Raw genomic sequence first — 25,034 nt, forward strand, 5'->3', positions numbered from 1 at the left:
ATATTCCTGACAAATTAAGACTTGTTCTGAGGTGAAGTAGGGGGGAAGAAAGGGGAAAAAAAGAGAGAGAGAGGGTACAAAGAAAAAGAAGGAGAGTGGTGGTGTAGGAGAAACAGTGCATTGGCAACGAATCAAGAGAGCAATTCCATCGACATGAGAGAAATGCTTCCCAGAAAGTGAATAATATTTACATTGTGCTGGTGATTTTTTTCCTTCCTCCCACCTGTGTGCAGCTTGTTGCTTCACTATGAACATGTGATGCAGCAGAACAGGCAAAGGCAGCAGAGACGGAGAAGAGAAAACTAGTGAACCGGGAGCAATCGCATGTGATAGCAAATGTAAAAATGCAAAAGAGGCAAAAGCTAAACCTAAACATGTGTTAACACCTTTAACCGTGTACATGTCATTTTTCAGCACGGTAGGAAAAAAATGCTGTGGTACAACTCTTCTTGTATTTAGTCCTTTTTGTTTTTTCCTTCCATCAGGTTAAAACAGTTTTGACCTGTCATAGCCACTGACAGATGGTTTCAATGGCAGAGTGCATATTAGCCAATGAATGGTGGTGTAGTGTGTCACAGGATGCCCTGAGGGTCGGCCAATTAGCTGCTGACAGGAACAGAGATGTATGGCTGTCTGATGGTTACGAGTCATGTGTAGGAGAGGGGATTTTGATTAAATGATGATGGTGCTGGGAAGTGTGGGACAGGACAGGATGGTGAGGATTGTGCAGAGTTAGCCTGACAATCATAGACACTACTGAGCCGCACACTTCTTAGCGCCTCACCCCACTGACAAGAAGACTTGGTATCACTAAAGAATAACATTGCTCATTTTCCTACTCAATTGTTTTTTTAACAATCAGAGAGACACCACAACTTCCAATGAATTGCGTCTACTTACAGGTAAGCTGTGACAGTCTGCGGTCTGAATTAGCTTATTCTTCTGTGCACAGATGACCAAGCTAATCCAGGCTCCAGACTGACAGACATTCCCTGTGAGCAGAGATAATTCAGTTGGATTTAGTGCCCATCTAATGACTGTGGAAAAAAAATGTAAAATACAAATAAATACAAACAGCGGCAACATGTACAAAAAAAAAGAAAGTCTAAGCTATACAGTGATGCATTGTGGCATCAGACCACTAAGCAGTTTTTATAATTTCTGTGGTCATGTTTTTGAGGCAGGGAAGAAACATGGTTCGAGATATTTGCAGGTGAAATGTCTCATTTTGTCTAAGTTTTGACGTGTCTAAAGTGACAGCAGTACAGACAGGACTGAATGCTGTAGAGGTTATAAGACAGCAGAGATTGCATCTACAATTTTGAAATCATTACTTTATAAAATAGCATATGTGAGTTTTATGGATGGAGATGAAATCATGTTATGATGACACATGTACCCGATCACGCTTCACCCGACAAGCCCCCAGCCTTATAGAGCAGAGTGTACTGCTTATATTTTCAGGATTTTGAAACCTAATTTCATGAACTTAGTGACTTTTTTAATCACTCAAATTTGTCTGGGTAATTAATGGCACATTTTTCTGTGGCGTGAAAAATAAGAACTCATGTATCTGTCTACTTTACAAGAACCTTAAGGGGAAACTTTCACAATTTCAAAATTTTCTCTCTATGGAGACCAATTCTGTTGTAGGCACATGTGCTGACAGACTTCTGAAAGCGTCCAAGAATGGAACTATTAATCTCCATTCTAATGCAAACTGAAAGGAAAAAACGGAGACGCGTGGTTATTTATGCAAGCTACAGATACTGGGGAACCAATACAAAACTGTGGCTGACAGTAATTTAGCAGTGGTGCTTTACTGCAATGTGAACCTAAAGAATAAAAAGTGACATGACCAGCAGCAAACAAACCAGCTGGTTTAACTTATAACATGGGCTGCGTATTTCTGTCCGATTCCATAACAGACGGCAGCGCAGAGGAATATTCCGCTTACATAGCATACTATTAACACTTTTAACATACTGGCTGCTAATATCTTCTTTTTAAGCGAGTAGAATAAATTCTTTTTAGCTCTGACACACCACTGTTACACAAAAATGCCACTGTGGTTTGGTTATTTAGTTTTTTGACTGAACATGCAAAATTGTGGTTGAACATTTGCATACTAACAGGGATCTTCTGTAACTAGGTGTCAACGTGGCAGTGGAACATTATCGGTTAAATAGCCGCAGTACGGATGTGAAAGTTTTCCTTTAAAAGGAAGGAGAAGAAAGTAGAGTGCTGTAAAGCAGGCAAGAAGGTGCAGAATAAGGAAGCTTGCTTTGATATCGCTAGCATGGCACACACATACACACACCTTCATAAAAACACACATGGCAGAAGTGCACACTCACGCATACACATGCACGCACACACAGATGCAATGTTCTCTGGGAGCAATGCCCACAGCTATAAAACACAGACCAGAGTCATTCCAGCTAACCAATCACTGCCTGAAGGCCAACTGAAATGTTTCTCTCCTTGTTTCACTGTAACACACACTAACACACTCACACACACAAACTTATCTTATCAGCTGGCAATCAGATAAGCACAACAGCAGCACAGCTGGAAATAACAAAATCTCCATAGAGAGAGAAGTGTGTACTGGCAGTGACGCAACAAGTTTGAAAACACACACACACATACACACACAACCATGTATGGGCCCCCTTCACTCTGTTACAGGTTTGACAAAAGGCAGTTCAACGTTACGCTAAGCTGCACCGTCATTAGTGACTATTAAAACACCAGCAAAACTTTTAAGGGGCTTAGTATTTTATCCAGCTTCTCAGCAAGTCACTGAGTTTTCCATAAAGAACAAACATGGCTTTTGCATCTTTATTTAATCTTTAAAGCCCTCAAATGAAAGCAAAGGCCATTCAGACATGCCATTATTAATTTCTACTATATTAACACTGCCTTTTCATTCACCATATTCAGGTGGTTAGTCTCTGGCATAATTCAGATTTGACACAATGGATTTGTCGATCATCATTCGTTAATTAAGCACCTTAAATTCTTGTTTTACTGCATGGTAATATTTATCTCAGTAGTAATTAGAGCTTATACTAACACAGCACTTGTTCTTTATAGAGTACGTAAAAACAGCCCTTGTTCTGACTTTTCTATACATATATGCATCACTTGCAATTTTGCAGCTGTTTTATTATTATATTTTATATTTTAAATACCCCCTGAGCGAAGAGAGAGGAAAAAACAGAATTAATTTAACAGAGAGTCCACAGCCATGCAAGCAGCTCCCCAGTGTTGAATTATGAATTGGTTTGAACTTCTAACCTCTGCTGGGGTTGAGTGAGGTAAATGCCTGCAGTGCGAGTGACATTTTATATTTCTCTTTTTCAATAGACATTAAGCAGTGACATCACAGCGTGACCCTTGACACTGAGGTGCTCTGCTCCAGATGCGTTTAGGTCGTAACAACTTCTTCTAGCAAGATTATGGTTGTGGCTGAGGAAACAGGGGCAGGCATATGGCTGGCTGGACAGTGCAGTGAGCAGGTGTTGTTTCTGGAGAGATTCATATGACCGTCTGGGAAAGAGGACACTTATGCAACAGAAAGAAACTGAAAAATCATCCTGCAAATTGAAACAAGATTAAGAAAAACAAGTGAGACAAAATGTCAAAGTGTTTAAAATTATTGAGAATTAAAAAAACACATTGAATTCACAGAGGGGATAAAGTAAAAACATTAAATTAAATTAAAAAAACTAATTGTGGGGTGCTTTCCCATGTCTGGCTATTCTACACAATTACATTATTCTCCTAACACTCCCTTAACTCTTACTCTGTCCTGTCACTTCGAGATAAAGTGAAACTAAGTCGTTATTTTTTTTAACTTTTACTTAGAGTGGGTGTGACTGAAAGGTTAAGTCCTGCACAAGTTTCTAACTCTGAGGGCATTATCAGCTGACTGATTGAGACTGGTATTAAATAAATTGTGCAGTTATTGTGTTATCTGACTTCAAAGCCTAAGCTCAAGTGGAACAGGTGCCCAAACATGTGATTGCTGTCAGGGGAGCAATGCATCACTCTCAATCTTGTGTACGGGCACCAGATTCCAATTTACGGGAGCATGGTCTTGACATTTATTTCCTTCTACATGACATCCAAACCATGACTGCCCCGTTTCCCTTCATTCCAGACCTACTCCCCCAAACCCTTTCCATTAAACACCCCTCCACACACACACACACACACAGACCCTCGGTCTTTTGCCAGCACCAATAGGCTTGTGTGTTATTAGAAACACATGTGGAGCATCAATGTTTTTCTGCTTGAATTGAGACAAACATGCAGAAAGTTTGTGGGAAGCAAGCATAGCCCTAAGACTCGGGGAAAGATGCAGACAAAACGTGGCCACCGTGGCCATGTCTACAGCACACACACATATGACAGTGATGCATAAAAACAACTATAGTTGTCAAAAACAACTGTGTCTTAGCTTGGAAAAACATCTGGCAGTGGATATTGGTAATAAGTCTCCACATAAAAACTGAAATTCACAAAGAATCTCTGCATTGCAAATACATCCACAGTGATGGTTTTGTGAGTGAACTGAAGAGCTCAACAGGGACAAATGTAGTTAACATAAGTGTGTGATCCATGGGCCCCAGTGGCACAGCTCACCAATGTATCATCCTCAACAGGGAAGCCTATCCCCCCGCACAAGTCTATGCTGAACAGAAAGCACAAAGTGAGCGTCTGACAGCATGGCAGCTCACTCCGTAAGCCCATCTGTCTGTTGAACTCATCAATAAGACCACTTGTTGATCTAAGGGAGCCTTCTGAGATTTAGTCAGACGAAAGTGCACCACAAATAGACTGCATGCATGAGGGGGATGCAGTTCTCTAGATGCATGGGCCAACATTAACGTATGATAAGGCATAGAAAAGGAGGAAAAGATACCACTGTATCCACACAAGTATAAAGTGATTGATAAGTGCAGCCAAGTTGCTGAGAACAGCAGCCCATCCATCCCTCATTCAGAGTGACAGTGGGAGTAAACCATTATTTCCAGCAATGACATGTGTGGTAAAGTGATCAAGACCATCCAGTGACAAGCGGGAATTGTTCTCAGTAGCTTAAGGCTATCACTCTTCTAAAAAAGGGCCGGCCTGAACTGTAAAAACTCAGAAGGGGCAGCGTTCAAAGATAATATTCCATAATTCAAGCAGGTAAACAGAGATCCATCAAAAAAACTGCAATGTGAATAGACACATCAAGCTAAAATCTCCCTATAGTTATTGTTGGCTGCCTTTGAGTTCCTGTGAAAGAACTTAAATGCTTCTACAAATGTTCTAGTTTGAGCAGTAAATTCATATTAACAAATTTCTTCAATTCTTGACTGATGGTATGTAAGTCTGAATTAAGTCAGAGGCCAGGTGCATTAAGAGCTGATGCATAGCACCATGATGATACTGCTTTTGTTGAACTGCTGCAGCCATTTAGATTCCTGCATTTGTTGCTAAGAACTGCTAAGTCGCTTCATTGTACCGTAACAAATACATTTGAAAAGGAGAATGTCACATGCCTCTTTCGTTGGTCAACTGATAAGGCTGGGATTGAGCTACACGTTAAAGACACAAGTCTCAAGCCCCAAGCACACCACTGCCAACCATCTACATCTTTCCCTTAATTATCACTGTATGTGTGTTCTGCAATTTCTTCTAATAATGCTCCGATCATCTTCAGCTTCCCTTGAAGGATTGAATTATTTCCTGCCAAATAATGGCTTATCTGTTCAGTTTATAACATGTCAGCAAGGTGATGTCTTCAGTTGGTATGTTTAGTGCAAACGTCTAAAACCCAAAACATATTACTTTACATATATCAGGCACAACATTATGACCAATTGTGCAATTTAATGCAATCCAATACATTATCTACCATGAATTCTACTATTACAATGTTATAGTTTCTCAGTTTTTAGGTTGAAACTGTCAGAAAGGTGATTATAAGAAGAGGTGGCTCTATTGTTTTGGCTACCATATTTAAAATGAATCCAGTGGCCAAAGCATTAGAACCACCTCTTCTTATAATGCACTCCAGTACGACTCCATTACCCACTTTGACCTGTGGAGAAATAAAAAATTTGCCACTGCCCAAAACTTAGTGTAATTTAATACTAAAGACTCAAATCATTAATGTTCATTCTGTGTGGTACAGTTGGAACTAAACTGACAGCAGTACAGTACAACACAACATGTGAACTATTTGTAATATAAACTGATGTATTCAGGATCTGAGAAGTTACAATGTTTATTCTGATTACAGAAACAACCTTTATTGTAAAATTCTGATGAATAAAATGAAAATATTTTATATTAAACAAAAGAAGAAATGTGTCTATGCTGTGATGTTGAGGAATCGCCTGAACCGATCAGCTGTGAGATCACGTGAGAGCCGGGCAGTGGAAAGCAACTGTGGCACCTGGCTGCAGCACTATACTACAGCAGCCTTGATCTCACGAGGTTATCACTGCCTACATATGTATTTATGACGTGAGAGCAGGTTGGGATCAAGTCAGACAGAAAACGTACCAGCATGCACTGTGCCCCAATCAACAGTGATCAAACCTCGAATTTGTCAGCTTTATCTCATTCGAAAGTAGCCCCAGTTTCATCAGGTACATTTTTCGTGATTCTATAGGCCGGTGGTGAAAAGAGAAAAATCAGACAGCAATCCTGAGTTGATTGTTTGACATTTTGCTTCGTACACTTGTTTACTTTCCTGCTAACAGTTACGTATATGAGAAAATTGATACCACTCACATGCAATGAAGCAACTACAGCTAATTTCGCTTAGCAAAAACATTAGAAAAAGCTAGTTCTTAATAAAATTATACCAAAGACAACATATCTATTTAAACCTTTACAGGAAGTTTAAACCCTTTTCTGCCAGGCAAAAAGTAAAGACTGATCCCAGACATAAAAATGTCCGTTTTTACACATTTCTTGTTTTGAATAAAAAGTTACTCAACGTGTCAATTATTGTAGGAAGCTTTCATGATATTTGGAAACAGCCATTAACTGACTGACGGTGGTAGCGTAAAACTTTCGCCAAACTTCAACTTTGTGTGTACAGTACAGTATGTGTACTCTGCTAATTTTCCTGCACCAGAAAATAAACACAGAACACTGACTCATCTGTGAACACAAGCACGCACTCACTGCTCCACAGGTTAAGTCATGTCAAGGTTCAAACTGACAGCGGTCAATAGGTTTTCTCAGCCCCCTTATACCCCTCACTGATCGCAGGGTTTACAGATAATGTGGCACCAGTAGGCAACATTATTATAAAGATCAACCTCCATTTTTAAACAAATGCAGTCACAATTTATTTTTACTGGATTTTATTTTAAGAGCTTGCAGACAATAAATAAATAAAAAAAGACTCCTGCAAACAGTCCTCAATTACACAAGAATGGTCACAATATACAGTAAGTGAACAGAGTCACATAGCCAGTACTTTAGTTATTACATTTCATAGTCAACTGAAGGATTAATATTTTCCTTGGGCGCCTTGCTATTTTGTTTAGGGTAGTCTTGTGGCACTTCCCATTTCATTTACCCTTGTAAAGCTTTTTTTTTAATTGTTGAAGCTATTTAGAGAAGTTGCTTTGTTGGTTGGGCTCTGAGAGACTGACAGCTGCTCTGAGAACATTTAACTGCACCCTGTACCTTTTGCTTACTACTTTTTAAAAGCTTAAAACAGTGTGACTTTGGAGGAGAGTAAAACAATAAAAGAAATCAAGTACAGAAGTTAGATCTGAGAGGTATAGAGAATGAAAGTGAAAACAATCTTTGATAGACAGATGATAAATGTAACCAAAAGTTATAGTTCTAGTTGATCAGCATAAGTAAAACCAAGCTAAGAAGAGTCAAATGAGATCAAATCAGGCACAAAGATCAGAGGCAGTATTAATCTTAGCATGCCATCTAGTGGTAAAAGGTAGTGCACTCCACAAAGCAGACGGTGTCCTGATGGGGCTTAAAACAAGCGTTGCTCCATAATGAAATAGAATTAGTCTTAGTTATAAAGTTTACCCTGTGTAATTTTGCACAAAAGAATACAAATTAACGCCCCGAAAGCAGCGTGTTAATGTGGAAAACTAATTGTGTAGTCTTTTCATCTTTATAACATAGTGAACAGCAAAACTCAAAACAGGAACATTGTGGTTATGTTGGTAACACTGAAACCATTTGGCTACCAGGTTGCTCTGACAAGTGAACTTCTGAAAGTCCCGAACAAAGTCTTGCTGATGTTAATTAATACGCCCTTTTTTTCCAGTGTAGAATAAAGTCATTTTTCACAACACAACTTCAGTCACCATAGTCTGAATCTCATTGATTTCATGCTCTATTCGTCTGGAACCCAAAAGGTGCCAAGTCAGCAGACAAGTTTCTTCTAAGCAAAGAGTAGACCACAGTAAAGATTAATGTGGTGCAAAAGCAAAAATAATTTAATGCCAATTAGTCAATAGTCAAGTGCTGCTGCTTTCAGTTGAAGGTCTCTGGTTCCAATCCACGTACCGGCTGCGACCTTTTTTGGATGGGTTTCTTCTTTCTTCTTCAGTTTCCTCCCACAGTCCAAAGACTTGCTTGTCAGGTTAATCGGTGGCTCTAAAGTTGACCATAGGTGTGAATGTGTGAGTGCGACTGGTTGTCGGTCTGTGTCTGTCTCTCAGTGTTGGCCCTGAGCTAGACTGGCGACCTGTCCAGGGTGTACCCCGCCTCTAGCCCAGTGACAGCTGGAATCGGCTCCAGCGCCCTGCAACGCTGAACAGCATAAGTGGTTGCAGGTGATGGATGATTGGATAGATGGATAGATAGATGATAGTCCAGATATAATTTTAAAATAAGCTTGAGACCCCCCTTTGGGTCGTGCCGTGTAATTTCCACCATAATTATTTTAAACCTGTGCTGGTAGATGCAATACCATAAATGTGTGTGCTACAATCTGAACTGGATCATCAAATCCACATTTGTCTTCCTTCCAGCTCCAGTCCAGCCTCCCCACCAAGGGAGAACTTCTCACAACCTGCACTAATGTGACATCATGCCCATCAGAAATGCCTTCTGAAGGCTGACTAATGAATATATAGCACAGAGAGGACCCCAATTAGTGGGCCGGCGAGGGGAGGGAAGCACGATGCCATACCACATAAACAAACTTATCTTGACAGGGTCGCTTGGCCAAAGGAGGGAGATAGGCAGATAGCGGAGGAGGCCGAGAGAAAATGAATTACCATCCTGACACACGTCAAAGCCAATCACTGTGGAGCATCCTCTGCCGTTCCCACACCCCGAATCCCTGCCGCCACCATTGCGTTTCATCTGCCAGTGTTAGTATGCACACAGGCCGTGCACCAGCCTCCAAATGTATTCATTTATTCAGAACCCCTCGGAGAAATCACAGTGTCTTGTTGTCCTTTTTTCCCTGGCTGTCCAGATGGAATTTGCGTGAATAACATCAGTTTAGTGAGGCAGAAAATAAGTACAGGCTAGCACAGCAGAGGGGACTAGATTACGCCCTCAACCACCTCCCTAAAAACAGGATAGAAAGACAAGTGTCACCTTCATACACTTCTTTCTACCTCTCCATCTGCCGTCCTGATTTTCTTTCCCAGTCCTATTGAAACTTAGAAGGCAGGCTGGGGAAGATCCAGCCGGCTTTGGCTACAGTTATATTGTGTTATCATGCACTGCAGATGCAATTAAACAGAAGATCATGAACCAAACAACACAAGCGGCTTTCTTATTACAAAAAGGTAAGCAGCCGTCAGGGGAGCAGAGCCCAGCTCTCATTTATCCTTGTTTTGTTTTCGCCTTTATAATGCAACTAATTGCATTAATTAATCAGATGTACTTCCAATTGGACGGAGAGCATCTTGAACAAGTAATGAATGAAATGAAAGTGAGGGGAAAATATGTAAATCAATATTTCTAACCTGAATAATTCCCAAGAGAAATTAAAATGACTTCAGTCAGAATGGTGGAAAGCCTCAATATTCATCCAACCTATCAGAAAGAATTCACTACACAGCATTCAAGGAGCCAAGTAATTGTCCCTAGTAAAAACTTGTAAATTTGATTTTAATATAATCTGTAAGTTGTGCTTTGCAACGTCGTAAAACTAAACATTACTAAAGAGAGATGTAACAAGTGTGTGATCTGCTTTAGAACAGCTATTATTGATTATTGGTTTAGTTGTGGTGTGTGATCTAAAGTGGATAGCAAACAAGAACAAGCGAGAGAGCAAGAGGGGAGATAACCCTTTAAATGTATCCTACCTCTCTGAGAACCGTGCTCCCAAATCCTCTGTACAAGCCTCGAACACCCTGTTTGGAGGAAACAGAACATTTTAGCAAACATACTTTTACTGCAAACACAACTTGATATAATATAATCTGAGAGAATGTGATCCAAGACGTAGGATGACCAAAAAAATAAAGTTTTTAAGTTGAATAATTTTGAAGTTATACAAATAAATAGAAAATAAATCTTTAACTCTGAATTTTAATTTCACATATTAGTTATACAATGGTTTTTTCTGTTTATTGGTTAATGAAAAATAAAAACATTTTATGTCTTGTTTTTATTCCTTTTAGTCAATGTAACTGCTGAGAAAGGAGCTAATCATTGATATGGTCCAAGCAAAATGTTGGATGGTCAAACAGCATCGGAACTCTGTCCGACACACCTTCCTGATGCCATGATTGCGTCTAACAATTTCCTCAACCGCACTCTGACATTCATAATCTGATGGGCCTCTTTTGCAGAAACTACTTGTACATCACTTCTGTTTAAACATGTCTTAAAGACACACTTTAAGACTAAAGTGTGTGGTAATTACAATCATAAACTTTCCATTTGAGCTTTGAGCAATAAACACTTTTGCAGTCAGACATGACTGCATGTCGATAAAGTAGTTCTTTTTGACCACACACCAGCTTTCGGCACGTTCTGTCTGGGCTTGGCGTAGGCTGTGATCGCCTGACCACTTTTGGCCACAAATGATTTCTTTTAAGCTCTTTCACTAGACATAAAAGCCAAATTAAATTAAAGCAATTATAGTCAATTTCAGAATTGCCTTTAATTGTGGTGTACCTCTTCTCTGAGTGCAGCCAGCAGCGTGTGGTAAGTGGTGGTAAAGGGAGAAGCCTGAGTCCTTTGCTTGACCACCTCTGTGGGCACCCGTATCAGACATGCCACCTACAGGATGGAAAAGAGCCCAAGTTAGCAGTCATCAACACATCTATAATCTGCAGTACTGCTTCTCCTTATAATTGGCTTTTTATAGAGACATTATCGTACACTTCATTGCCGATTGGTTTGTGAGCAATACACACTCCCTTGAGTGCACTTTTGCTGCACATGACACCAGCCTGTGTGTGCTTTTGATATGTGGCAGGTGGCCCTGCCATAGAACAGCCTGAGGAGAGCACTTGCTCTGAGCTGCCAGGCTAACAAGTGCTTTAGTAAGTGCGCAATTGGCTCAATTAACAAAGCAGTACACACGGTAGACCTGACACCTGAGCAACAGGTAAAAAGGTCATGAGGCTGACTGTGTATCGGTGTTTCAACAACATGTGCTTCCATCAAACGCACTGATGGGGCCAGACACATGGACGCTGATATAACCACACTCCGATACATCTTCCAACCCATCCACCATATGTCAACAAAAATATGGACTGCCAACAGCTAGTGAAGATAGACATGAATATTTATGCTTCATAACTCCCATCGCCCTAAAGGCAGACAGGCTCAGCTGCCCACCTGGCAACTTGATTTCCCATTTATCCTGCATCGGAGCGGAAATGCCGGCTAACGGCAAGCAATCTCAACGAGCGAATGGTGAGCCACCCCCCCTGCTGTGACTCCCCTCGGTCATACAGATGCCAGTCTGCCAGTGCCACCCTCGCCACAGCAACGTGAAGCCGGGAGTGATGGAGGGGCTGCAATAAAGATGAACTGCCCATCTTTCCTGTTTAGCTACCTTTTCACTCAGCTATCCATACTGATTTAGCATTGTTCCCCAAAAAGAAGTTACAGAAGACGTGGGCCCTGGAGGGTAAGCCTGTATTGCTGTAAGTCTAGCCAGACGGCTGTTGGGGGGCTCACTTCTGTTAGCGTCTTGTCCTCTCTGACGTCTCCTCTGCCAGACATCAGGGGACACCTCATGAATATGAGTGTATGCGGATCACAAAGGAGAAAGAAAAAGTGTGCAGCGCTGGAGCGAAAGCACAGACTGAGCCTAAAGCGGGATATAACTTGTGAACTTGAGCAGGCAAGGTTTTCGCTCTTTATCACTTAAAATCCCATTGATTATTGATTATTATTTTTGAGCTTTGCTTTGGCCTTTGCTGCAGGTGAATGCAAGTTCTTTATCTTTTAACACAATATGAAAACAAAAGGACTTACATTGGTGAATTTCTCAGAATTCAGTGTAATTTGTATTGGTATTTCAGGAGAGTATACTCTAGTCTAGCTACAACCTAACCACGGTGCAACAGTACCACCAAGTGGCCAAATGTGTAACTGCACCCCCCCCCTCCTATGATGGCCAAGCAGGCTGCATCCATCTCAGAGATCTCATTTGCCCTCGCTTTGGTCAGTTACCATTTATAATACATTGTACATCATGTTTTCCCCAAACCAATTCTCTAAAGGAGCCGAATAAGGCAGCTAAATAGAAAGAAAGTGGCAATGACAAGTAATTACTGACGTAATTGGATGTGGGGCTTGGAGTTGAGTCAGCCTTTCCTCTCCTGTCAGTGCAGAGGGGAAGGCAGAATGAGCCAAAGATTATACCAAATAAATTAGGGACATTGTTTATTTGGGAGTAATTTGCACGCCTAGGGATGGGGAGAAGGATGTTGAGTGGATAGAAGATTAAGTGTGAAGCCTCGGAGGCCATTTCAGATGTCTGAACACAGCAGCAAATGGTAGAAACAGTGAAAACGGATCGAGGCAACATAAAAGAGAGCTGGGATTAAAAACTCTGGATAATAGAGGAAAACAGTAAGAAAGATGAAATGATCTAGATATATGTTCATCGTTAAAAGTAACTCCTATTACCTCACTTTTATAGAAGAGGGCTGTCAGTAGGACAGACTTTTCTTCCGTTTTTTTTTTTTACCTTCACCTACTTTGCTTGCCCTTCATTCTCACTGCTTTCCTCTGGCTTGTAAACTTATTATAAACCCATTGGCAGTCTTTTATATTTCTGCTACCATTTATCTTTATTTACAAGCTGTTGGATTCGCCAAGCAGCATTAATTAGGAGGCTGCCTGCCTGTGATTGGAGCCGTTCAGTTTCCCTTGGCCTGCTGTAGTTAATCCAAATAACAGAGCGTGTTTTCAATTTCCAGCACTGGCCTGCCAAACAACAAGGTAAGAAGCTGACGCGCAATGATGGGGGAACCACAGTAAGGAATGGGAAATTAACAGAGTCACAGGACATTATCGGCACAGCCAGCAAATCATTTGGCCGATTGAGTCATTACATCCCTCCTACAATTCTTTTTGTTATTGCTCATGGCCATCGAGACACAGCGATCAGTCAATCAGGACCAGGATTACCATTTGGCACCTCAAAGGGACAACAGGTATAGTAAACATAGTGGCTGCAATAACGGTTCTGGGCCCCAATTATTCAGATTTATTTGTCATTACAATTCACTGCATTCAGCTCCAGCACTCACAATTCGGCAAAGAGGAACTGCTGCAGTCCCACAAGCAGTTTAATAAAACCGCAGAACAAACAAATGAGGGAGAAAAGTGTGAGTTTCTTGAGTAGATAATGGGACAGAATGTAACTTTATTTTAAGTGTCACAGTGGTCCTCACTCCTAACAATGCCCAACCAAATCCAAAAACTGACGGCAGCTGAAATGTTTGTTAATCTCTTATTTTACACAATCTACCCTAATCTATGATGGAAAAATAGTGTTTTTACACCCAACGCCACAGCCCTGCTTAAAAAAAAATGTCAATCTGTAAAAGCCTATGGAGATGACAAAACCTCTGCTCCTAAAAGACTTTATGTTGCAGCCCTGAATTCCTCATTGATCATAAAGCTCTGGAAAAGCATTTTCCTGCCAATAAAGACTGAAATAAGGAATGACAAATAACGAAGTAAAAAGGGAGGGAAGAAAAAGGGTAGCAAAGGAAGAGGGACAAGACGAGGACACTGTCTCTGTCTAATTTCGAAAGAACAGCCAATAAATAACGAAGCGTGGCACTCCTCTGAGGTGATGCATGGATTATTTCTCAGTGCCAAGTTAAGTGGCTGCCAGCCTCCCACCCCAACCCCCCAAAACTCCTCCTGTGTGTGCCCTCCTATTCTCCGTCCCCCTATCTTGTCATGTCACAGTGTATTTTCCAGTACATCCTCCTAGAGAAATGTGCTGATGATGGTGGTGGTGGTGGTGGGGGTAGGGGGGTTACAGATGCGAGAGTGGCCCACCGCCTGGCCTTGACAAATGAGCTTTCAGGGTAGACGTCGAGCGAATGGGAATGAAGATCAATCTGATCTAATGGCTGGATAACAGCCGGCTAGAGCCTGACAGACGCCATCAGCCTACACATCCTTTATGGGAGCGTCCCACCACCACAGTCACACAAACACAGGGACACACTGAATGGGCTACTCCTAACAATACCCTAACCTTATTTTTCTCTGAAACTTCCAACTGTCCTCCTCCTCTCTGTTACTTCTATTATGTTTACAAGTTAAGCCAGGCATTAAGTGGATTAATACAGAAACGTCATGAGATTTGTCTTTTGAAGATCACTATCTAACAGCTCTCTCCCTTGAATCTTCACCCCCACAACTCTGATCACGATTAAGACCTTTAACTTTACATGATTTGTAACAATAATGATTCCTTTACTTTCTAATTCTCTTTTCCACATACATTGCCTACAATGATGAAGCTTGTTGTTCCTCCTCTCCATCGACGAACATCTGTTATACCAAAGCCTTGACTATAAAGATGACAACTGCTTCGATTTAAGTCTGTACACATGTTCTCTTTTCTTTCTTTCAATGCCCATCTTGTACTTTATAAGTTATAAATTATGAATTATGACTCCCCCCAGTAGGATCCCAATACTTTTTGAAGGAAGTCCACATAGAGTAAGTAAGTGCCAAGTTGAGTGCACGATTCACAGAGGAAATCTTGGGGGGTGAGATTAGCAAAGCAATACCTCCCATAAAGCTTCTATTGTTAACGCTGCAGTGTGGAAGCAGTTGGTTAAACACAACTAAATGGACTCCTGGGGACATAATCACGGGCGGATGAAGGGGTAGAGTGGGGAAACCCGACAAGGACCAAAAAAAAAGTTTCTTCTGGTTCTTTAAGTTCCTGTGTCAAAATATGTCTGCATCTAGCCGCTGTCATTGAAAGACAAACTAGCAGGAGTAGAGCAGCAGCGAAAAGAAGGGACTCCATCCCATACTGCCACAGCCGAACTAAGACACACAGTTAAAGCTGAAACATAATGCTAGTAAAAAATCTGCTGGAGTTTTGCTGAGCTCAGTGTAATGTGTGTTAAACAAACATACATTTGGACTGATGTAGGCAAAAGAACAATGTAAAAAAGAAAAAGGGCCACAAGGAACTGAATTTCCAAATGGCCACACGCCAAACAAGACTTTCCATTCTTGTTTGATGAACAACCTATATGATCAACTGATTATCAAAAGTGATTCTATTAATATTCTGTCTATCTGCCAACTGATCATCCAGCTAATTGTTTCAGCACCAGACATAACAAAGATTGCACCAGCACTTCTGTTAGACCCTCAGTGCAATAACTTTTAATTAAAAGTCATTAGCAATGACTGAGGAGAGACACAACCGTATGTGGCAGCAGTTGCATCATAGCGCAGGCGTTTAGTCTTTGCATACAACTAGGGGCAGCACTAGGGTAGGCTTTTCATAGCTAAGCCTGAAGATTACTCTCTTTGAACAAGACGTATCCAGTTGCCAGAATGCAGTGGGATATCGCCCCTGCTCTGCTCAGCTCCACTCTAAGGATTTGGGTCTTTGATGTGCTCAAAATCCAGAACAGCGGGAAATGGGTCAAAGGTAGCTATAACCTCCGCCTCACCTTTCACACTGGTGTACTCTACCACAGACAAAAAGCTGAAAAAATGCACAGATCCCTATCTGCAATAACCTTTACAGTGAATGCGACAAGCAGAGGACAATGCTTATTAAATTTATGCTAATATTAGACTAACCTGTCTTCTTTTCAACAATGTAAGCCACCAAAATACAAGCACAGTGAACTCCCTACTATGCAGCAAAAGTCCATTTCATAAACAAGTGAAACTTGGCTAAATTACATCCATCCAAAAGCTATGAATACAGAATACCTAATACTCTGTGGTGGTATAGCTGGGGCATCCCTCTTTTCAGAACCCCCTTCAAGTCAGTCAATACCTTTGGCCCCCATATGGTTCAGATTCTGTGGTTCACTGCAAGTGACTGGGAGAGGATGGGCTGAAGAAATTGCGCTGCTCCTCATTAGTCCCTAGCCCAAATTCCCCAGACTAAATTGGCAGAGTCTGGGGGCCGGAGCTGGGAACATAGATGAGTCAATGGGCAGTACAGTGATGATATTTACCCAGCTGGTGAAGGGGAAATAGTGGGACAGTCCTGAGGAAGCCCCCATAACTCATTCAGCTGGAGCTCAATAACAACAGCCAAAACCACAGACCCACTGCCCACTCCCCCTTGTATTGTGGTGTGTGAAATTTGAAAGGCAATAACGTTAACAGGCCTGTCGGTGGTGGTCATTTGGGAGTTACAGTGGTGGGAAAGAAATGGCAAGGGAGAAGCAAGTGGATAAAAGAGCAATAACAAGTGGGTAAGACAGCTGGCTTTCTAAAGATGGAATCAGTTAAAAAAATAAACATGACTTTAAAAGGAACTGGGAGAATGAAATAGGAGCACACATCCACATGAGAGCAGACAAAAGTTGGTGAGAACAACGGACAGAAAGACTTACTATTTCACCCAGGGAGGCAGCCAGCATGTGAGTGACAGGTGCCGCGTGTGGTGCTGATAACGCTCCCCCAGCCCCGAGCAGAGACTTTGTGCATTCGTAGGTGACAAAAAAAGCAGCAGCTGAAACCAAGCAGAACCACAGCCATTTAAGGCCCATTAGTCAACCAGCATATAGCAATTAATATCCCTCACTACCACTGACAGGGGACACACACAAAGGTATGTGTGTAGGGGTGTATGGTGGGGGTGTATGAGGGGTGGGTGGGTGGGTGTGAGTGTGTGTGTGTGTGTGTGTGTGTGTGTGTGTGTGTGTGTGTGTGTGTGTGTGTGTGTGTGTGTGTGCGTGTGTGTGTGTGTGTGTGTGTGTGTGTGTGTCTCTGCATGCGACAGATGAAAAAGTTCTACTGTGCATGCAAAAAAAGAAAAAATTTAAGTGTGGCTCAACCGGAAAGCTTTCAATCTTTACTGCGACTGTTCCAAAAAAATCCAAGCTACACAAGGCTTGAATTCCTAAACAAAGAGGAAACAACAAAATATAACTCCAATATCTCATCTTAATCAGTCACTCTTTAATAAAGCTTACGGTTCAAAAACATTACTGCTGTAATCACAGAAGAGCTTAGTTTACTACTGCCAGAACAACAGTCTCAACACCAAATATACCGTACTTGCTATACAATGGTTTAAAACAGGAGAGCAGTAATAATGGCATAATTCTAAAGTATGATGAATCAATTCTAAACTATATAATAAAAGTTGAAAAATACATTTTCTGTTGATCAACTAATCAATTCATTGAGTAGGAGCTTTTGTAAATCACCATGAATGGCCTAACAACATAGAAACAAAAAAGTCCACAAGGATGATCTCATGAAGAGAAGAATCTAATAAACAGCCCACATCTTGAATTGATTTAATGAGGATGCAAGCTTGTGCCTGAGAGCACAAAGCAAAGCAAAGAAATAAAACTAATTTGATTGTGAACTACTAAAGTGTTTAGAGTAACCCACACCCACAAACCTACACAGAGGTCCACTAAGGCGTACTTGTGAAGTGACTTCAGGCGTGACAAGCAACCAAACAAATTCATTCGGAAAAGCTAAAGGCAGCTCTACTTAAATACTTATTATGTTGAAGACTCATTATGACCCCAAACAATAAAGGAGCTTGACTGTTTGGTAACCACGTCTTCACAAACACGTATACAGCTGTAACAATGAGTTTCTTACCACTGGGGAAGGAGCCGACAGCAGCAGATGGGACCCCAGCGTAGATACCCCTAAAGCCCCCTGCCTTGTAGAAGCCCTGCTGACTCTGCAGTCTGGTCTTAATGGTGTCCAGGGGGAAGAGGGTGAGATCTACAAACATCCCTGCACAGCCACCTGCCTGGGGAAATGCGTATCAATGTGAAACTACTTTGTAAGACGTGGAGCTTTTACACCAACGGTATAGCAAAAATTTGGATCTTGTATTTAAAACTGCATGAACTGAAAAATACTTTGGGAAAGTTTGAAGAAGTTGCCAAATTACACATCTGGAAGACAAATGGGAACATCAGGCATCATTTGGAAACATTTTCTTGGCCATGGACGGGTTTTTAATTTTGCTTATATTAGTAGACTATTAATGCATTGTTTGATGCAATGTTTCAGCAGCTGCAGCTGCTCAGGAACAAAGTGACTTTATTTACACCAATCAGCTACAACCGTAATAACATGTGGTGATGGTTCGGTCATTTAAGTTCATATAAGTCAATAACCATGCAATGCATATTCTCCAGATTTTACCAAGTGCATTTAGAACTATATCACTTTTAAAACATCACATAAAAGGGAGTTATTTTAACTTTATGTGGGAGATCTGTGAAGATCCACTCTAAAACCAAATTAGCTAAACAAGCTTCCATGTCAGATCACCCGTTTTGTCTTTTCTGAGTCTGTGTAGCATCTGAGCTCAGAAGATCAGTCATTTTGCTAACGTAGGCTTTCAAATGTTAACACCCTGAGCACTAGCTTTGGTTACACGGGTCCTGGCTTGTTTTTAGCTCGTCAAGTCAAATATTTTGTAAGCGACTTTATCTAGTAGTGCCTAGCCCGCGGCACAGGAACAATACACTACCTATGCGCTTTTGTCTTTAAAATACAGTACACTGTCAAACTGTCCGTCCACTAATAAAACATTAAATAGTTTTCATTTCACGTTGGTTGGTCGGCTTATAAAAAAGCGTAGACTTTGTAGCAAGCGACCACCTTACCACCAAGGAGGAGATATACTCTCTTCTCTGCATGTTCAGCTATCAAAATCTCGGTTTGTCAGACGTACAGACCATAAATGTGGGACTCATTCATTCATTCCGACTGTTTCACACTGTGCTGAAATCAAAACATGCCTGTCAAGGACGCTGCCATCTTAGCTGAATTACTTCCGTATTACGTCATGAGGCGTATAAACGTTGGTCGTCACGTGACATTCAAACAACCGCCCGAGTGTGTGTGTGTGTGTGCGTGTGTGAAAATTGCACTGACAAATACAAACAATAAACACAACAAAAATACATTTGTAAAAATAGACAAATAGCCAAAATATTTAGGTCAACTGTTTTTTATTATAAAGTTTTGATACAACAAAAGGCTGGAAAAGTAATTGTTGCAAATAAAAAATCTAATTGAGGAGCATTTGACAACTAATTTGGTTCACTGGCAACAGGTCAGTAACATGACTGGGTATAAAAGAAGCATTTCGGTAAAGATGGGCAGACGATCACCAATCTGTGACAAACTACGTCTAAAAATTGTGGAACAATTTCAGAAAAATGTTCCTCAATGTAAAATTGCTAAGAATTGAAATCTACAATATCTAATATAATCAAACGATTCAGAGACTCAGGAGGAATCTCTGTGTGCAGTGAATAAGACTGAAGGTCAAAACTGGATGCTCATGATCTTGTGGCCCTCAGGTGACACTGCATTAAAAACAGACCTGATTCTCTACTGGACATCACTGCATGGGCTCAGGGACACATCCAGAAATCACTGTGAACACAGTTAAAGCTGTATCATGTAAAGAAGAAGCCATATGTGAACACAATCCAAAGCTCATTTAAAATGGTCTTAGGCAAAACAACTTTGGAAACCATGGATACCATCTCCCCTGCGGACTAAAGAGGAGAGGGACCATACAGCTTATTATCAGTGGACAGTTCAAAACCCTGCATCTCTGACGGTATGGGGGTGCACTGGTGCCTAAGGCGTGGTCAGTTTACACTTCTGGTAAGGCAGCATTAACAAAGACAAAAATGAGACAACATTCCTCTTCTAAACCCCAGCAACTGGTCTCCTCACTTCCCAGAGATTTACAGACAGTTGTTAAAAGAAGAGGGGATAAACTACACAATGGTAAACATCACCCTGTTCCAACTTGTCGCTCACGTGTTGCTGCCATCAAATTAAAAAAAAAACGTTTTTTTTTTTTTTGTTTAACACATCATCCCCACTATTTTTGAATTGGGGTTGTATTTCTTTTACAAATACATATTTTAAATCAGCTCTATCTTCACCACCTTTATCAACTACATGTTTTGCTATATTTACATAACCAGCATTTTCAAAATGCATTCTGTTCTTAGTGAATACTTTTACTTTTGCACTTCAAGTAAAAAGTAGATAATCTGCTTAGTAATTTTATTTAAGTAAAAGATTTGAAGTGGCAATCACACTTTTAATTGAGTATTGTGTTTGTGTACTTCTACTACCTCTGCACACAGTGTATCACATTTGCTGTGTATGTGGTTGTGTAGCTACAGACTGCTCAGAGTGGTCATGCTGACCTCTGTACACTATCACATTATTAGGACATAATTAGGAAGCTGATTGGTGTTTGCACTGGTCATAAATCAAGTGATTGTGGGTGAAAGTCCCAAGAGCGCATCCACGATATTTATGCTTTTTAATATAGCCTACATTTTTATGTTTAAAATACAATTTTTTATCTTTTTTTTTTCAAAACAAAAAAAAGACTTTATGCCGAGAAGTCTGTTTTTCAGGAACACCGTATTACATTTGTACAGTTACACACACTCACACCTGGAAGCTGTGCTAGTACAACCACTGTCTGACCTGTAGACTCAAGGGTATCACAGTGGTGATGATGAGGGAGGGGACGAGCACTGCTTTTTTTTTTTTTTTTACTCGTACCACCCAGATTTTGTTCTGTCAGTCAGATGGTACATACCTAGAATGAACACAAATTGATAAAGACAACACAGTGTGATGAAAGTAGTTGCCCTTTTTTAAAAAAAAAAAAAAAAAGACTGGTGTTTCTTTGATTGCCCTCTGTTTTGGAAGAGCAACTGTGAAAGAAGTGCCCTCTGATCTGATGTCTGTCTGTCTCCAGTGTTCTGGTTGGCAGACTGTTTCATGAATTGGCTGGGACTTTAGCTGCCAGCTTCACCTCCAAAACGCATCTCTAAATAGATTAATTTATCATCATTATCAAATTCCAACGTGGTAAGTAACTAAGTACTTTTACTCAAATGCTGTACTTGCATAGGCTTGCAAGGTTTGCAGTAATTAATCTTTACTGAAGTATTTTCATGCTTCTTTGGGAAAATGTTGTGCTTTTACTCCACTACATTATTATAAACATTATTTACTAATTAACTTTTGCAGATGAAAACCAAATTTAACTAACTAATACTAAATTATGATGTATTATTATGGATTACCACCTGTCCGTATTTATTGTGCTCAAACTGTGCCATTTTTGTTGCACACCAACTATCTTGGTTGCCTTGGCCCTTACTTTTAATTAATTACTGTAACTTTTCTTTGCCATCATTTTCACATTTGGCAAATCAATCTGGATTAGATAATTTTTAGAGGACTACTAAATTTTACAGCATTGACTTTTGTACTGCAACTTGATTAAAGAATTTACAGGGCTAGTCAAGTCATAATTTAGGCAAATACTTGCACTTTTAATTGAATATTGAGTTTGAGTACTTCTACCCCCTCTGTCAAATTCATCATTCTCAAGAAAATGAAGGCAGAAAATGTGAGGTGTGGTCCTGAGATTCCCAGGACTTTCTGCCTCATCTGTGACATCACATGAGGGTAAAAGGAGGAGGAGGTCTGTGGGAGAAGAACCAGATGGGGAAACAAAGCCAAGTTTTGAAACAAAACCGGACTTAATTTAACCTAAATTGGTGCTAAATTCTAAGATGATATTTTGCCCACAACCATTAAAATTTACATTAATCTATAAAAGCAATACTGTATGTTCAGTTGTACATAGATCAAACAACAAAATGTATCAAATTTGAACCTCTTCCTTACGATGCACTTGAGTGAGTGTGCTCAGGTGACTGTGTTCTTTTCCAGCTACACACCAACTGGGTTATTTATGTGCTGCTGTCAGCCAGACAGCACCTCCTATTAGAGAAAAGCAGGCGAGGGGCCACCACCTCTTTATTCAGCCCGGACCCAATGATGTCAGGGTTGAATGCGCCCACTTTGAAGCTTGGTGCTCGTCATCCATCTTGTTGAAGCTGGTCTCTCAGGAATCCCATTGGATGAGAGCTGCATGCAGCTGGATCTGGACCGGTCTGTTGTCTCTGCTGACTTGATATGCATTAGGCCTTAGGACGGACACGGATGACACACTCTGCTTTCTTTTACTGTCTTGATGCGGCACTTAAAAACTTCAGAGGAGAAGTGTCTAAGCATTTCCTTGTTGCTTGTTGTCTCTTTTAATTGTGTGATTTACTCATGTTTTACTCTGCTGAACATATGCAATGATTATTCATTGTGACACTGTCATTGTACAGGTCTCCCTTATAAGACAGACCTATTTTGTTCTCCTCCAGTTCAGTCAATACAGCACATTAATTCTATGCTATACCTTAAATTGATTTTTTTTTCTTTTGGTTTGTGTTGGGAAGTTTGCAGTGTCCAGAGTTCTGTCTGTTCCAGCATGTAAAGCCATTTATCACCCTGTCACGGTACGTCCTTGGTTATTAGGATTTTTGTCATTGTGCTCCAAATGCTGTATTCCTGTAAGTCTCAATGGACTGGTTTGCAAGGTGATGCTAAAAGTGCACAAATGGCAGAAGTTTCTAAATAGCACTGGAACACAGATAATCCTTTTTTTTTTTACATCTTAGAAGTTGAGAATGAGTCTTGTAGCTCTTGCTTAGTTCTTAGCTTCTGAACTATTTATTTATTTCCTCAGCAGTGATGAAAAGTTCACCTTTCGGCCTTTTAACACCTATAAGCTGTTTGTCAGTTCCACTTGTTCCTAAATGATTTCAACCAGATACGTGTCAAGAGTGCAGCTTGCAGTTTAAGGCTACGACGCTCAAGTAGACTAGAAGCGGTTGGCATCAACATTTTTGATAAAAGCTCTGCATATAATTGGTGAATTTATCCACTGCACTGAATAGAAAACTGACTGAATGAAAATAGGAGCGCTCAACTTACCCCAGTGTAAGGTCAATGAGAAGCACCTAGAGTCTGGGCAGATTTGCAGGGAGCACCATTGATCTTGACCCACTCAGAGTATGATCTCAGAGATAAAAGGGAGGAGACGAGAAGGGAACTTATTTGCTGTCAGCCATAAGTTAGCAAAGGGCAATTCTAGCCCGCAGGCTGTCTTTGAAAAACTGAAGGTTGAAAGAATGGAGGATTAAGCCACTAGGTGGGGAGGGAGAGAAGTGCATGCAGCCATAAGGGTTATTGTAATAACACAGAGCCAACATCTATTGGTTTCGCTCTCCGTAAGAGGCATGCGTGTTCGGTGACAGCCAGCATGAACTCCGAGTCAAAAGGTTATGAGAGTCGCTCAGGTGAGAGGGTACTCAGAGTTCCACCTGAAGTTTTTAGACACTTCTTCCGTCGGCTTGTGTTTGCGTACACCACTATTTGTGTGTGTGCCATTTCAGACAGGGCACATTGCCTACATCCAGATTCTTTATTATGAATTTTCATTATCTTCCTTTAAAAGACCCTCTTGGTCCTTTTGGACAATGTTACAAACCAACAAGTGCCTTTTTTTTCTTCTTTGAATGCACTTTGAGAAAGCACCATCTGTAATGGTCATTATTTGTGAGCTGAGAGGAACACACATCTTGACTCTGACACAGTGACATTATTCATGAGACAGGGTGGTCGAGCAGTGCGGTAAACTTCAGCAGAAACATAGCTCCTGCTCATTAGCCGGCCTAACATTTGCATCATTAGGACATTGCAACAGCAGGGGTAGGAGGAAATGCGACTAAGTGCCTTTCATATAACTCTTTGTTTTTACTCTCGGGATGATAGGCTACATGAGTCTGTGACAGGATGGGGGGGGGGGGGGGAGTGATGCTCCAAATGGAGAGAGGAGGAGGGAGGTGAGATAAAGGGAGTAAAGAAAGGTTAGAAAGAAAGAGGAGAATAAAAGAAGATTCATTATAAATTCACTGAATCGACAAGCTGTCAAGCGGCGCTGCCGTCCACGTAGCCTATAAGCCTCTACTGCACTATTGACTCCTACGTCACACTCCAAACTTCTCTCGCCTTTTCTCACCTTTAGTTGCATCCGCATCACCTGTTTCTGCTCCAAACTCTCTGCTCTCGAGATTGACCCCCCAAGAGCCCAGCAAAGTTGTGTCATTATCCCCATCGTCCCCTTCCCCTTTCTTCCCCACTGCCCTTTCATCCCTGCTGGGTCAACAGTGAAATATGAGCTGCCTGTAGTATATTGATTGCATACCTAGCTCCTCTGTAAAGATAGATAGATCACAGACAAGGCAAAGTGCTCCTGATGTCTCCTCCTCTGCAGCAGCATCAGCGCCAATGGCTTCACTAGTTGCCATTGATTGCAGTGATTAATTTCACCACAGTACACCCTGATGGATTCTGTTCTCCAGTTGCTATTGTCCCAGTGAGAGCAGGGGAGTTGAGTGAGGGGCTGTCCCACAAGTCAGAGCAGTTAGGACACGTACAAT

General features: G+C 41.0%; 1 protein-coding gene across 3 annotated transcripts in view; it reads right to left on the reverse strand.

The window, feature by feature from the left end:
* slc25a26 (solute carrier family 25 member 26) overlaps positions 1 to 19,471 on the reverse strand; it is a 47,717-nt gene extending 28,246 nt beyond the window's left edge. For 2 of the 3 annotated variants that reach the window (XM_067503674.1, XM_067503672.1), the window contains exons 1-5: positions 19,305 to 19,471; positions 18,280 to 18,436; positions 17,052 to 17,170; positions 11,137 to 11,241; positions 10,320 to 10,367 (exon numbers count right to left, since the gene is read on the reverse strand). In XM_067503674.1, the coding sequence (XP_067359775.1) occupies positions 10,320 to 10,367; positions 11,137 to 11,241; positions 17,052 to 17,170; positions 18,280 to 18,436; positions 19,305 to 19,337 (462 nt within the window). In that variant the 5' untranslated portion in view covers positions 19,338 to 19,471. The remainder of the gene's footprint in view (positions 1 to 10,319; positions 10,368 to 11,136; positions 11,242 to 17,051; positions 17,171 to 18,279; positions 18,437 to 19,304) is intronic. The other variant, XM_067503673.1, reaches the window with a different exon arrangement.
* Between the last annotated feature and the right edge of the window lie 5,563 nt (positions 19,472 to 25,034).

This window comes from Channa argus, chromosome 5 (genome assembly GCF_033026475.1).
Source record: "Channa argus isolate prfri chromosome 5, Channa argus male v1.0, whole genome shotgun sequence".
In the NCBI taxonomy this organism is placed as follows: domain Eukaryota; kingdom Metazoa; phylum Chordata; class Actinopteri; order Anabantiformes; family Channidae; genus Channa; species Channa argus.